This window comes from Artemia sp. Qi Xiang Cuo, chromosome 20 (assembly GCF_049724085.1).
Source record: "Artemia sp. Qi Xiang Cuo chromosome 20, ASM4972408v1, whole genome shotgun sequence".
In the NCBI taxonomy this organism is placed as follows: Eukaryota; Metazoa; Arthropoda; class Branchiopoda; order Anostraca; family Artemiidae; genus Artemia; species Artemia sp. Qi Xiang Cuo.
In genome coordinates, this window is record NC_142813.1 from 8430008 (window position 1) to 8445509 (window position 15502).

At 34.9% G+C, this 15502-nt stretch overlaps 1 protein-coding gene across 2 annotated transcripts in view; it reads left to right on the top strand.

Annotated features, from left to right (window-relative positions):
• The first annotated feature begins 1724 nt into the window (after nucleotides 1-1724).
• LOC148939842 (WD repeat domain phosphoinositide-interacting protein 3) overlaps nucleotides 1725-15502 on the top strand; it is a 48626-nt gene continuing 34848 nt past the window's right edge. Inside the window, exons 1-2 of one of the 2 annotated variants that reach the window (XM_089105851.1) lie at nucleotides 1725-1771; nucleotides 9761-9913. In XM_089105851.1, coding sequence (XP_088961977.1) covers nucleotides 9850-9913 — 64 coding nt within the window. In that variant the 5' untranslated portion in view covers nucleotides 1725-1771; nucleotides 9761-9849. Of the gene's footprint in view, nucleotides 1772-1796; nucleotides 1930-9760; nucleotides 9914-15502 lie in introns of those variants that run through there. The other variant, XM_089105852.1, reaches the window with a different exon arrangement.

Consider the following 15502-nt stretch of genomic DNA (forward strand, 5'->3'; position numbering starts at 1 on the left):
ACGACTGATCTAATAATTTAAAAGATTTTAAAGGCGAACATTTCTATTTGGTTCTGAAAGGTAGATTTGGCCATATGAATATGGTTCAAAATCACCTTCAGTGGTCTGTGATGTGTGGGCCACTAAATTGATTTTGTTGTAGATTTGCCCAGCTATTTTGATGCTTAAAACATTACGACCATTTTTGGTTCGATCATCGCTTACGTTGAATGAAGCTAAAGCGAAACATGAGTTCCAGTTTCGTATTTGCTTGTGGAACTCTTTTGAGAGCATTTGATGTCTTGTAACAGGTCAAACAAAATCATTTGGAAATTGTTCATGCAAAAATGCAATTTGACCAAGCAGGCAGCAGTCCCCAAATAAATCATTGTTTGTTTGCTACTTTTCCTGTGGGATAATGGAGGACTCTACAGTGAGTACATATAGAGTTCAAGGGTCCAAATGACATGTAAATAACCCTTGTTTAGTTTATGGCATCTTTGTTGGTTTTTACTGGGTTTTATGCCATATTTTGTTGGCATCGAAGATTGTGATGGTTGCTGTTCTTCTAACATAATATTCTTTTGGTACTTGTGTGCATAATGATACACAGTTGAGAAGTGAATTCAGGTCAATCCTAATGAAATATACCAAAACATAATGTAAATATAATACATTAGAAACAAATTTGGGCTATATTTTTGCACATTAGGGGGGGGGTAAAGTATAGTGGTTCTGCAAGCAAAATGTGTTAACTACAATTATTCTACATATTATGAAGTGAGAATTGTTTTCTAACTTTACGCTGTCCAAATACTTTACCCCACACCCACCCTCTAATGTGCAAATTTAAAGCCCAAACTATAGAAGTTCAATGTATTCTGTCACCCGTCACTTGTTTCTGATGACAGATAAAACCGGTTTGTTCTCGAGTGTGAACATTGTATGCACAAGTCCTTTATCAGTACAGCTTTTGTCACTTTTGGTGGTCTAGGTTGTTCATTATCACCTGTCATACATTACATTTCTCATTTGGTTCTATTCATCTTATCTCATTTGATGGTCCAGTTTGTTCTTTTTAACCTTACGGTTTTGTCCTCTTCTGTTCTTTTTTTGTGCTAACGTTAACTTACGTTTGTGTCCCCTAGATATTATGAAACTACTGAAAATGCCTTTTGAACTTTACATCACCGAATATGGGCATATGGATTTACATATTTCTAAGTTTTTGTTCAGCAAATGCTTCTAAAACAGTTTTAAAATATATTACCCTTGTGTATTCACTTTCAGTCAACATAATTGGTAAAATATTTAGTCTATCCTGATTTATTTTTGGTATGAAACACTTTTTTTAAGTGGTTTTAGCCTGGAAAATGATCTCTCACAAGAAACAAGACTTATTGGAATTGTTGAGAACATTTCACAATTTTAAGAATCAATTTTTAATTTTTATGGTGGAGTGGGGTCCTTTCAAACACGGGGCCTGATTGGGCCCAAACGTTCCAATCGCCCTTTTTCCATCCCTATATCTGACCAGCTAAAACAATATTTGTCAAAACTCTAAAGTTCATAAATGAAACTCCCAGCATCTCTAAGTGACTACTCACTGACTCCACTGAAACATGCGTGAGCCAAACCTCAAATAACCCAAACCTCAAATAACCTGAGTTGCGAAAACTCAAAGTTCGAAAGTAAAACGACGGCCCATGGGATTCTTATACAAGTAGTGTCATCTAGTCAGCTCATCTGCATATAAGTAAACCAATAATGAAATTATTCTAATCCGCTTAATGTACTAAAATTTTTGTTGTAAAGGTTTATGTAGGCCTATATAGTTTAGGCTAACAAGGCCTTTTATGACATTTTCCCCTCTTGGGCTGTATCCATTGGCAGTGTGATTTCCAGGGCCGGATGTGGACTCTAGGCCAAAGTTGAAGTTTTGTCACTTAGGTAGCCTAAATATAGGCTACTACTCTGGAGACAAATGGCCATATTTTTCTTTATAGGCTAATTTTGCAACAGCCTCTTGCCTATCATATTGCCTATGCATTTAGTACAGATCTTTTTATGTTTGTAATATATCACTAGGCTACTCAATAGGGTAGAGGTAGGCTAAGAAGATAGGCTACTAGAAAATGAAATAAGACCAAAAATGACTTGTGAAAATGCTGTTAAACATTAGATCTACTAATAGTTTATGATAATTAGAGTAAACAGTATATACTTAGTTAAGTACCTAGGCTATAGAGGAGGAAACATATTAAAAAAACATGCAGCATAAAAAAACATATTAAAAAACATGCAAAAATATGTAGAATAATTATAGCTAACACATATTGTATACAGTCCTGCCATATTTTACTCCCCCTCCCCAGTCTCCCTAATGTGCAAATATAGGCCTATAGGCCAGATAAAATTCTAGTTTAACTATTTTTCAGTCTCCCTAATGTGGAAATATAGCCTAGGCCTATAGAACAGATAAAATTCTAGTTCAACTATTTTTCACTATCTTGGAGAGGGGTTAGGTTAAGAAGATGAAACTTTCAGTGATGTATCCAGGGCCAAAAATATGCTCTGGGAAGGTATTACCAAGCTTTTATGTTAACTCTGTTCCAATTTCTAAGTCTTAGAAAGTTCACTAGGCCATGGGCACCCATGTGGGGGGCAGAAGGGGGTTCCAGACCCCCCCCCTGGCTGAATGATTCTACCTTATATTTTTGTTTTGAGATTTCTATTAGGCCTACAAAACATTGGAAGTGCCAATTAGACCAGGTAGGTCCCCCCCTAAAATTCAGCTTATGGGCACCCATGGACTAGGCTACTTGACAGGTCAACATAGCTACTTTTCATTATCTTGGAAAGCAGTTAGGTTAGGAAAATGAAACTTTCATGGACGTCTACAGATTAAAGTATATCCTGGGAAGGTATTTGAAGTACCTACCTCTACTCCTTCCTATAGAGAGTAATGACCTTTTATGACCTTCAAAAATCTTTGTGTGATCAAAGTGAAACCTTGCAAAACAGATCTTCTGTTTAAATAAAGTGCAAGAAAACTGTTTTCAGCTTTACAACTTTGCTCAATCCTAATTTATGAGGTTTCAAAGATCTGCAAATATATATCCTAAATTTAGGAATAAAAACAACAACTTTGATATGGCTTAAATTTCTACTCAAATAAAAGGAATTGCATTTTCAGCCAGAGAAAAAGAAACTGAAAATTAAGGTAAAATGTTGTTTTGTCAAAATTTCAATGGATGTTGAGTAGGCAAATTTCTAAGACCTAGAAATCAGAAGAGGGTTAGTGTAGAAGCTTGTTAATACCTTCACAGAGTATATTTTGGGCCCTAGATTTATTACTGAAAGTTTCATTTTCCTAACCTAACCCCTTTTCAAGATAGAAAGAAGTAGCTAAGCTAGAATTTTACAATGATAGGTTATAGATAGTTTTGGTATCACTATGGCATTAAAGCAGTTGGTAAATTTAGAGATGTTTCTATAACTGAGCTATAAATTTGGTGAACCTATCTTTGTAGGGAAATCTAAAGCTTACAACATAATTTAGCTAGGATGAAAGTGAATGTTTCATTTGATGTTTTTTTATGCTCTTTCATAGTTTAATGATAATTGCTTCTGGGTCTAATTGCATCTTGGGTCCTTAAATGGGTCCCAAAGGTATCTTATTTTTGTAACCACACAAAGAAGTTATCAACACTAGTAAAGGTATTGGAAAGTGGTTGAAAACATACTATTAGTCTAAAAACAAATTGTTCAGAAGTAATATGCTCTAAAGATACTTATTTATCACAATACAAATTCAATTGAGAACTCTTATGTAAACTGTTTTCCTGATGTTTCAATTTAAGCCTGTGTTTTTTGCAGTCAACTAACAATAGCACTGAATTTTTTTTACTTGAAACTTTGCTGCTGACTAACAATAGTGCTGAATTTTGTATTTGTAAAAAATTTGGTATAAACAGAGGAGCATCAAGAAAACAACATCATTGTTAGTTGTCATTTACCAACCCAAATTTGTTGAAAATCAATCATTTCTCTTTGTGATGGTTGTACAGTTATGTACTCAGAGACAGCATCAAAATTTTTATAAAATAATGATGCTAGCATTGATTTTTACAGGTATTTTTGTTCTTTAAGTTCATATCTATTCATGGCATGTTACAATATTTAACACAGAAGAGAAAGAGGTGGCAGTATGTAAAAATCAAATTGGCCTAGTAGGCTATGTTAGATTTATAATAGAATAGTAGCCTAAGTTTTGAACTAATGTTTAACCTGAAAATTAGGATTTCTATTGCAACCTTTCACCTTCATATGATCAATCTGTGTGTCTTTCAAGGAGTTCTGTGAATTTTGACTTTGAAAAAAAAGTAAGGGATAAAATGGAAAGTCAAAGGAGGATAAAAATATTCATCTTCTTGGTAACAATTACTTTTGGACCAGTTGCAACACTATATTTCCTGCTAAAAATGAGGAAAGACCATCAGTATCTGTATTTAAGAAAATGTAAATTATGGAAGTAGTGCAACCATAGTTTCCTTATCAAATGTTAGCCATTCAAACCCTCTAACAACTGTTTTTCAAAATATTTGACCCTGATAGTTTTTTTTGTGTTATGTAAGTGTTTAGTGGGGTAAAAACTACCCCAGATCCCGCTTACCTCCTTTCTGGATTGATGCCAGAAGTTGACTAACTCATCAAAGATTTTCATATGATGTTTAAAAATTGCATGGAACCACAACGGTGTAGACCTAAGGGTTATCGTGAAATCTCAAAAATAAAAGTACATGGGGTAATTCTATGCTCTATGCAACCAATTAAAGGTAAATCTTCAATAAAAATTTAGAAGGGATGCTCTCTAGATATGCTGAAACTTTTACCATTGATGAAAATAATTCTGGAGGTACACTTAGATCCCAAAGGTTGATATCTTTTATTGTTATCTTCTGCAATCTAATACACAGTAATTAAATAGCTACATAATGGCTTGAAAACAGAGACATACTAAAACCAAAGCCTTTAATTGTTAAATCAGAAAAGTTTCTAAGCTTGTTGTTTATAATAAGTTTGCATGGAAATTTTAGACTTCTAGGGGATGTGCAAAATATATCTTGTGAGGAGTATTTTCACAAACCTAACACTCTTATATTTATGATGTATAGTTGCAAGATACTAGTGGGTAAGTTTTTAGGTATTTCAACAAATGAATTGTTTGAACAATCCTGGTAATCTAGCACTTGATTTGAAGTAAAAGCAGAAGTCTGCAATGAAAAACATAGCTTTGTCTGTTGCTACAGCTCCATGACAGCTCAAAAAGTATCATTGGAGTGCATTACTTTTGAACAATTTAGAGACTAATGGTATGTTTTTATCCCATTTCCAAGCCTGTACTAGTATTGATAACTTTTTTGTGTGGTCACAAAAATACAAAACTTTTGGGACCCCTTTAAGGGCTCAAGATGCAATTTGCCCCAGAAGCAATTATTGAACTATGAAAAAGCATAAAAGATGCATCAACTGACATTCACTTTCATCCTAGCTAAATTATGTTTTAAACTGCATGTTTACCCCATTTCATACCTGTTTTGTGCTCTTTGTGCATAGTTTTGTGCTAAATTATGTTTTAAACTGCATGTTTACCCCATTTGATGCCTGTTTTGTGCTCTTTCCAAACATAATAATAGCTTTACTTAGATATTCAATTTTAAGCCCTTTATGGACCTTTAAAGGCAATACCCCTCTGTCTTGTTTTGGCTATAGATAAATTTTAAAATATTGGTTAAAATCTTATATATAATTACAAATCCATTTTGTTAAGGTTTTAGCATCCACATGCGTCAATTTTTCACAATCCAATTGGATACACAATTTAAAATTCATTTAAGTTTGCCATTTTTACTCTTTGCTGCTTTTTTCCTATTAAAGGTTGTGTTTTCAGAGCACCAAAATTGCTCAGTGTTAGGATAGCAAACATAGGAAGCAAGCAATAGGGATGTAGAAAAAAAAAGATTGTTGTCCTTCTACAAATGTGCATAAAAATGAAATCAATAATTATAAAAGTTAAAAAAAGGGAGATGTACCTTTGATGATACAGTTAAACATCCTCATAGACTAAAACCAGCAGGAGGTCCTCTTCATCTCAATCTATTCCCGGGGTGGGTTCTTCCCCCATGGCACTGTGAGGCAAGGGCTCTGACCCAGAGAGGGTAAAACTCCCCAGATTAGATAAAAAAAATAATGAAAGTGCTCTTCTGGCCTGTAGGTTTTTGAGGGAGAGAAATCTAGCCATATAATGTGTCTGGTACAGGCTCTTCATCCCTGACGTTTTGCAGCTTTTTTCGAAGAGCACTATGTGGTAGTATCTCAATCCGTTGGCTATGGAGGGTCACATCCTCAGGGTCAACACAGTTCTCAGAGTGATTTATCTGGTTTTGAGTATAGCTGAGCTCTGATAGTCTAGAGTATGCTTACCAGCAGTCACCCATAATTATTGAACCCATCCTTATGTCTTTCTTTATGAGACAGATTAGGGTTTCTTTGTCTCTTTTCAAAGTCTCACCACCTTCTAGGAGACAGATTATAAATTTTCCTTTGCTGGCCCTCTTGATCCCTCCAAATACTTAAACCTGGTTTAGAGACCTTTCCCTATTGTATTTTTGTTGAATCAATAGAATTTCATCCATTTTGACAACAATGTCTCCTGTTGGCTCCTGGTGTCCTGGCAAATGCTTCAGCACCTCATTGTAGAATGACCTCCACTCCACACTTGTTTTGCTGTTGGTCTGCAGTTCTTGCATTGTGAAATGCTACTCCCATAAGCCACTTATGGGAGGAATGGTTAACACACTTGATTTCTTTATTTGGTGGGATCTGAGCATTATACATCTCTTTCCATCATTAAAAGAAGTTGAATCTTTTCCTTCTTTTTGTATTTGCAATAGAAACTGATTTGTTGCAGATTCACTGTTTTTTTGGGTGATGGATAGGGGAAACAAGGAGTCTGATAACAAATATAAATTACTGCTGTAGAACACCAACCTTGATCCATGAGAATATAAGCCAATTGAAAATAAAACGAATTATTATAATTGAAAAGAGCATTTAATATTAAACTAGTATATTTCTATATTTTTTAAGCTCATTTTGTCGAACAATACTAATTTATTCTAATAATTGATTTTTTATCTGGTGATTATTAAATTAATATACCCTAAAATAAGCAAAAACCAGAAAAGGGGATTAGTTCTAAAACAGAGAAGTGTAGCCTATATTCTAACTATCAACAGTACAGACTGAAAAATAAATATAAACAGAAGAAAAAAGTAAAACTATTTAATTATGAAAAATAAATGAAAAAGTAATACAAATATAATTTACACCAAAAGAAAACTTTTTAAATTAATAAATAAAAATAATTAAGTTATTCGGATAGTAAAAATAATTTATAATTAGATTTTAATTGTATTCATGCTGTTTGATTATTGAAAATAAATAATAAATAAATCATTAACATAATAAAAATGAATTATAATTAAATAGTAATTATATTATTTGATTATTAAAAATAAATGATAAGGTAATGTTTATGTAATTCACACTAAAAGAAAACAAAAAAAGATGCCTGAAAAAATAATACTGAGTTTGCTGACATTTTTACTGAATTTGCAATCATTTAAGATTAAAATATTCTACTATGTTTGAAATATTACCACACTGCAATTTATTTACACATTTTTCCATGGACTCTCATAATTTTTATATATTTAGTGCTCAGAAAATATAGCCTTTAATAGGATAAAAACAGCCTAACAGAAGAAGAAGAAAGCATAAACTAAACACAGAGGCGGATTGGGAGCTTCTTCTTCTAGAAGAAGAAGAAGGAAAGAAGGATTGGGAGCAAAATTTCGTTCTGGAACAAATAGACTAAATTTCCTTGCATTCTCATATAAGCTTTCTAATTCAAGTGGTTCAATTCCCCTGTCCCCTCTTTGCAGGCATTGTAATATGAATAATGAAACAATTGACCATTGCCTATTTGAATGTAATATGCTGACGTCTGCACAACATACCTTGCTTTGTAAACTGTTAAAATACTTTAAACACCACAAAATCCCACTATCAGCCAAGAGCCTAGTCAACTATACCTGCACACCGAGCATAGAAATCGACATCTATCATCTTATATTTGAACTCCTAGAGTCGAAATATCTGCTGAAAGATATCTGAATATATCTAATAAATATGAGGCAATCAAGCCAGTAGCTCTGTAGCCCACAGAGTGAAGCAAAAGGAAAAGGGCTAAATAGTATTACTGAAAAGCTCGCCTGCTGTTAAATAGAAGAAGAAGAAGAAGAAGATAAGGTGGCATTTGGCTTAGGCCATCTTACCTATGGCCCTCCATATACAAGGAATTATTTTTTTTTTTTTGTGTGTGTTTAATCAGAATGGGCCTTGAACAATGAGAGGAAATTGCGCTCCCCGTAATTTGCGCCATCAGGCAAATTAGTACTACCTGCTAAGTAAGAAGTAGGCTTACAGTAGGAAGAGGACAGATACATCTAATCATTTTTTTTTTGTGCCAGATATCCCTGATGCTTGGCTGGACTTGGGGGCTGCTGAGGTTTTCACGTAAAGGGAGGGCAGCATTGTATTTTCAGCAGTATAAAATTGTGAGCTTTTGTCCTGCATCATGGAAATCTAGGCCAAAGAATGTTCATGGTACTTGTCCTCTTCTCAAGATCTCCCTGATGCTTGGCTGGACTTGGTGCTGCTGAAGTTTTCACGTAAAGGGAGGGCAGCATTGTATTTTCAGCAGTATAAAATTGTGAGCTTTTGTCCTGCATCATGGAAATCTAGGCCAAAGAACGTTCATGGTACTTGTCCTCTTCTCAAGATCTCCCTGATGCTTGGCTGGACTTGGTGCTGCTGAAGTTTTCACGTAAAGGGAGGGCAGCATTGTATTTTCAGCAGTATAAAATTGTGAGCTTTTTTCCTGCATCATGGAAATCTAGGCCAAAGAACGTTCATGGTACTTGTCCTCTTCTCAAGGATATTTAACACCACTGAGAGTTTTTCTACTTTCTTTCAGAACAGAAAAGATATGTTTTGATCAGAAACAAAACAAAATAACTGGACTGAAGGATGAAAAAGCTACTGCACTGACAATAGTGATTTTAAAGTCTTCAAATCTCTTTTCACGTCCTCTAGAACATCTTTATATTCAATGAATCAAGCAGCTCCCAATCATATGACATCAACATGAATGCTTGTGAGAGATCATTTGATATTGTAGTTCTTAATCTTGTCTTAACAAGCTTCAGTTTGCTGAAGGATCTTTCACAGCTGATGAGAAGACTGAAGTATAGGCTGATGACCACGGATGGAACCCTAGTAGCAGCCAATACGCGCCAATTATGCAATTATTGCATGAACTGCAGGAACTTGAATCTCGCACATCAGCCCCTCCACATTCAGCTTCAAGTTCAAGTCCATTGTCATATTCTGCACCAAGCCTATCATGGCTATTTTTCAATGAGCTTGGTTGCTCGTCGTTCGACACTCTTGAACGCTTTAGCGTCCGTATGTCCAAGATTGAGAAGTATTTTTCAAGGGTAAAAGTCTAGAATAGTGGCTCTTCAGATGGAGATATCCTAGAGCAAAGAGTTTATATTGTGTATATATGCTCAATGTGTATGTTGTTTTTACTGAAATAGTTTTCTCAAACAAGCAGTACATGTTCTAAAATTGATTTTGAATTTATTAACAGGTAAGGAACAGGACAGAAAGAATGAGTGGGAGGGATGTATGTAACCTCTGAGGATTTATTCTTTGCAAAACGCTGGCTGATTGACTGAAATGAAGACCCCAGGTGAAAAAATGAAACATCCTTTACTATTTTCGGGTTTTAACCAGGATAATGGTAAGTTTTTTTTTGTTTTTTTTTAGTATTTACACTAGACGTGTAATCATAAGTTGTGTATATACAAGATGCTCTCCGCCAGTAACATTTATGTAACAGTTCAATATCGCTATTTTTTTACCATTGCTCCCAACAAAGTGGTGGTGGAACCACTAATTTCAAAAATTGGACGAGTCTCAAATTCAAACCATTGGTTTGAATGTATGATTTTGTTTTGGAAAGTATGATTTTGTTTTGGGATGAAATAAATAGTTTTTTTAAGTTATTTTTTCTGCCAATCCTTTATATTTCTCAATGCTGTATTGTGGGTAGATTAATTCTAAATTTTTGCTTGTGTTTGTGTAGTTGGGGCAGATATTATGGAAGGCAACACTGGTAAAATAGGCCTATAGGACAAAAATCAGGTACAAAGACAGAAATATACCATTTGATTCCTTATTCAATGCTCTTTTCAAATGCAATAACCACTTTCATTATTATTACCTATCATAAATAAAAGTTCAAATAGGGATAAAATCTTTTTAATAGACAGGGATAAATTTCACAGAAAATACTAAATATTTTGGTCACATATGCAGTGAAAGTAAGGAGCAACATTAAAACTTACAAAGAAGAGAAATTGTTACGTATATGGGGGGGGGGGTTGTCCCTACTCAACACCTCGCTCTTGACGCTTAATTTTTTTTTTGTACTTTTGAAAAAGCTTCTTATTGTTCTAATTAAATAACCCTTGTGTTACAGGAGTCGTTCTTAAAGAATTGGGACAAAATTCACACATTAGTGTAAAGGGCTAGTTGTTGAGGAGAGCCCAACCCCTCTCATATACCTAATAATTTCTGATCGTTTTAAGTTTTAATGTTGCTCCTTACTTTCAATTGAAAAAACTTATTTGTGTCCATTCGAATAAACCTCTCCCTATAATCTAGGACCACTGAATTCAAACGATCACCCATAAGAAAAATAAATAAATAAACACGTATCTGTGATCTTTCTTCTGAGAAAAAAATACAAAATTTCACATTTTTGCAGATAGGAGCTTGAAACCTCTATAGTAAGGTTGTCTGATATGCTGACTCTGATGGTATGATTCCCCCTTTTTCAAAAATCAGGCAATTTTTCTCGGGCTCATAGCCTTTGATGGGTAACACTAAGCTCAATGAAACTCATATATTTGGAATCAGCGTAATAAGCTAATTCTTTTGAGATATCTTATTTGTATAGAAATTCCGTTTCATAGAGTTTGGGTTACTATTGAGCCGCACCGTTCCTTCCTTACAGTTCGTTACCTCGGATTGTTTGATATAGATATCGGAATGCTATCTAGAATAGTTTGTTGATTTCAAGGGTTTGCATTTTTGTGTGTGCTTATTTCTCATTAGAAGTGGATTTAAAATCATAATTTAAAAAAGTATAAATTCTACAAAGTTTTGACATAGCTAACTCCATTAGCTCTATGAAGTCTATAACTGACTCCATTAGTGGGGATGAATGGGGAGCTGGGACATAATTTCAATGACAGTAATTATTAATTTTCACAGTGCCATTGAATGGGGATTAAATGATATATATATTTTTTTCTCTGATTTCTATCCTATACCGAGTTTATTTTATCACCTTCTCTGAGCTAAACACTATAATAACAAAATTCTTATTCCATCACTTTCAGAAAATTTCTTTTCAATAGATTTTCAAATTTGCTCTTAGGCAGAGCTGTTCCTACGTTTGGTGGTACATGGGAAGAAGTAATTCCAGTACCTCCTCCCGCATGAAATATAAGCAAAAAAAGAGTCAAATCAAAGTGAAAAACTGTAGTAGAAAAAAAGAAGGACTTTCCCTGGCCACGGTGCCCCATCAAGTTTTGGCACCAGGGAAAATGCCCCGGTCGCCCCCCCCCCCCTTTAGGAGTGGCTGATTTTAGTTTGACCTCATCCTAGCCCCTGCTCTCATTATGTCTCTATATAATTCTAGCCTATAGACCTCTGGTTGCGAATGTGGGGCACAGGCTTCGATAACACGAAATCCTCGATATCTTGAATTATTTTCAATCCCGTTCAAAAAACCTATTTAAGTCGAAGAAAAACCATGCTTAACTCGAAATAATTTTGCAGTTATGTTTTACCTCTGTAAGTTCAAGTGACCCAAAAATTACCTCTATAACTGAAAATCCAGTAGATATCCCAGTATATATATATATATATATATATAGTATATATATATATATATATATATATATATATATATATATATATATATATATATATATATATATATATATATATATATATATATATATATATATATATATATATATATATATATATATATATATATATATATATATATATATATATATATATATATATATATATATATATATATATATATATATATATATATATATATATACATACTCTTTTGAATTTTACCTCTCACAAGGCTGCGGATTCAGTCCTTTCAAGGTCCAAGGAACTAATCATTGAGGGTTCCAAAATCTTTGCCACTTCAGAAGAAGTAGAAAAGTATAAATACGTGGTTTGTGGTGTAGACACCGGTACACCAATAGAGGAATTTACAGCTGAACTAATTGATTCTTCGGGTCATCCCGTCCAACCAACAACAGCCACCAGACTTGGCTTGAAAAATGATGGCAATGTCATACCCAGTCGCTCAGTACTCATTGTATGCAAAAAAGAGTTGCAATGAGAAGTTTTTTGTATTGTATGGCCCTTTGCCATAAGTCCTATAAACCAAAGCCCCTACAATGCACAATTTGCCTAGCTCATGGTCATAGCAAAAATAATTGTAAACAGTCACTCCAATTAGACCCGGACAGTCACTCCAATTAGGCCCGGCGGTCGACCGGGCCTCTGGTCGGCGGCGTTCGGTCGATCCGCTGGCGCGGCGCCGGGGTCTAACTCCAATCATGTCGAAAATGTGGTAAAGCTAGCCACGTTACAGAAAATTGCACTGAGAAAGAAGCCTACTGTAAAAATTGTAATAATAAGGGGCACACGGCACAAGGACCAGAGGAAACAGGTCCCACCCCCAATAGATAAAGGCCTCTTATTTACCCAGTGTCCTATTCAATTTCCTCTACTTAACGCCAAATCGCAGCCTTCCACTTCCCAACTTCCAGTTTTATCGAATCCACAAGCTATTCATCATTATAATCAAAAATGGCAAAGATTAGCCATATACCTCGCAATTTCCCATCTCATCGAGGTTTGTAGTGAACCAGTTGAACTGAAGAATATCCTTAAAAAAAGACCATTACTACGCTCCTAGGAGAGGAATTCTGGCAAAAGCTACGGTCCAACTTTTATCCTTCAAAGAAGGCATGGAATGCCATTCTAACTCAACATTTCCTACGATCCCAACTGTTACCAAGTCCCCCAGAAATTTGAAAGAATCACCAACACCTGAAACGATGGTAGAAGCCCCAAGAAGAACACTTGTTAAGGAAATAAAAAAAAAAATTAAGTGACACTGAAAAAAAAGATAGAAGAATAAAACATAGAAAATTAAAGCAAATTGGTTAAAAGTTGAAAGATTAAATTATATTTTCAAGTTTTGTTACGTTGTTGTACATCATGCAGAAACTTGTGGCTACCTCAACACTGGAGGGTATTTTGTTAAATAATGGATCTGTAAATGGCAGATTGCTGTGCAGCACTTGAAATGCATTTAGGAATTATAAAGACTCTATTGGATGAACGGCAACAGTGGGCTTCCGAATCATTAATATTATAATAGGTTAGTAGTTGAGGAGAAAGATTAGTGTGGAAAGCAGAGTAGGCGAGCGATAAGCTTAGTTTTTGTATGATTTGATCTAGTGGAGCTTTTCCAAAATCTGAGTACAAATCTAGGGTTGGATATAGACAGGAAAGCCGAAAAACTGCTTTAATGGCATGGTTTTGGGCAAATTTGAGTTTTTTAGTGAAGGATCGGTTTGTATTTCCCCAAACTGATCCGCAGTAAAAAAAAAGTAAGGAAAAATAAATGAATAATAGAGGGTAACTAGGATGTCAGAAGGAAGAAAATAATTCACACGGTTAATCATAGCTACTTGTCTCAAAATTATTGCTGTTATGTAAGAAATATGATTCGAGAATGATAAGCATGAGTCAATAAATACACCTCCACTTGGCAAACTTGGCAACCACCACTTGTGGGATGATGTTGGAGGAGTACTTGAGACCAAGAGCAGGTTGGGTTACGTGTTTGTTGCAGGGGGTTCTGTATAATACTACTTGACAAACGAAACATAAATAAATGAACAAACGAAACAATTAACATGAACATTTCCACTCAAAGCAATGCTTGTACGAGTCACACCCGATATTGGTAAACAAATTTATATCACACTATGAAAAGAAAAGAGAAGAGCTGATAACATAAGAGAGGGATAAAGAATTAGAAAGGAAAGAATTGAGACGAGGTGGAGTCAAAGAAGGAGAGTGAGAGGATAAGATACAAACGAAAAATTGAGACATTAACTCGTGCAGTATCCAATACTGTGTAAGAGAGGTAGCATTTGGCACATTCCAAAAACGATACCTCTCTTACACAGTATTGGATGATGCACGAGTTAATGTCTCAATTTTTCGTTTGTATCTTATCCTCTCGCTCTCCTTCTTTTACTCCACCTCTTCTCAGTTCTTTCCTTTCTAATTTTATATCCCCCTCTTATGTTATCAGCTCCTCTCTTCTCATTTCATAGTGAAACATAAATTTGTTTACAAATATCGGGTGTGACTCGTACAAGCATTGCGTTGAGTCGAAATGTTCATGTTAATTGTTTTGTTTGTTCATTTATTTAAAAATAAAAGGCTGATTGATTGATTGATTGATTGATTGACTTTTTTTTTGCTATTAATGGTCATGTTATTTGTAAGGCACCACGCATGGACTCTGTCGAGAAGGACATGGGCAGAGGTTATTGCCGATGGTAAATTGGTGCCAGTGATGAAGAAGTTGCTGTCATCAGCAAATAGTACAGGATACACTGAAAGGTCCAGATTCATAACAAGATCATCGATATATAGGAGAAATAAAATCGGGCCTAGAGCGGAGCCTTGCAGGACACCCCTCCAAACAGGTAATTGCTGAGTCCCTAACAGGATACTCAACATCAGCACTTTCTCAGTACACTTCAATTTATACAAGAGTAGAAGCGAGAGAGAAGAACATCATAAATGTCACAACTATTAAATTCATTTATTAAAATACTATGATCGACCGTGTCAAAGGCCTTGAAGAAATCCAAAAATAAGCCCAGCACAGTTTTATTAAGGTCGAGTTGTGAGCGTATGAACTGTTTGGCGTCAGTTAGAGCATGTGAAGTTGAAAATTTTTTGCCGAAAGCCATATTGATGAGAAGAAATCAAGGAAACGCAGTTCTGACTGCCAAACAGAAAGGGAGACATACGTCTGAAGATAATTCTCTCGAACACTTTGGATATAACAGGGAGAATAGAGATTGGATGATAATTACCTGTCTCAGTTGGATCACCCTTTTTAAGAACTGGAATAACAACGACTGACTTTAGTAAATCAGGGAAAACTCAGTGGGTCAAAGATAGGTTGGCA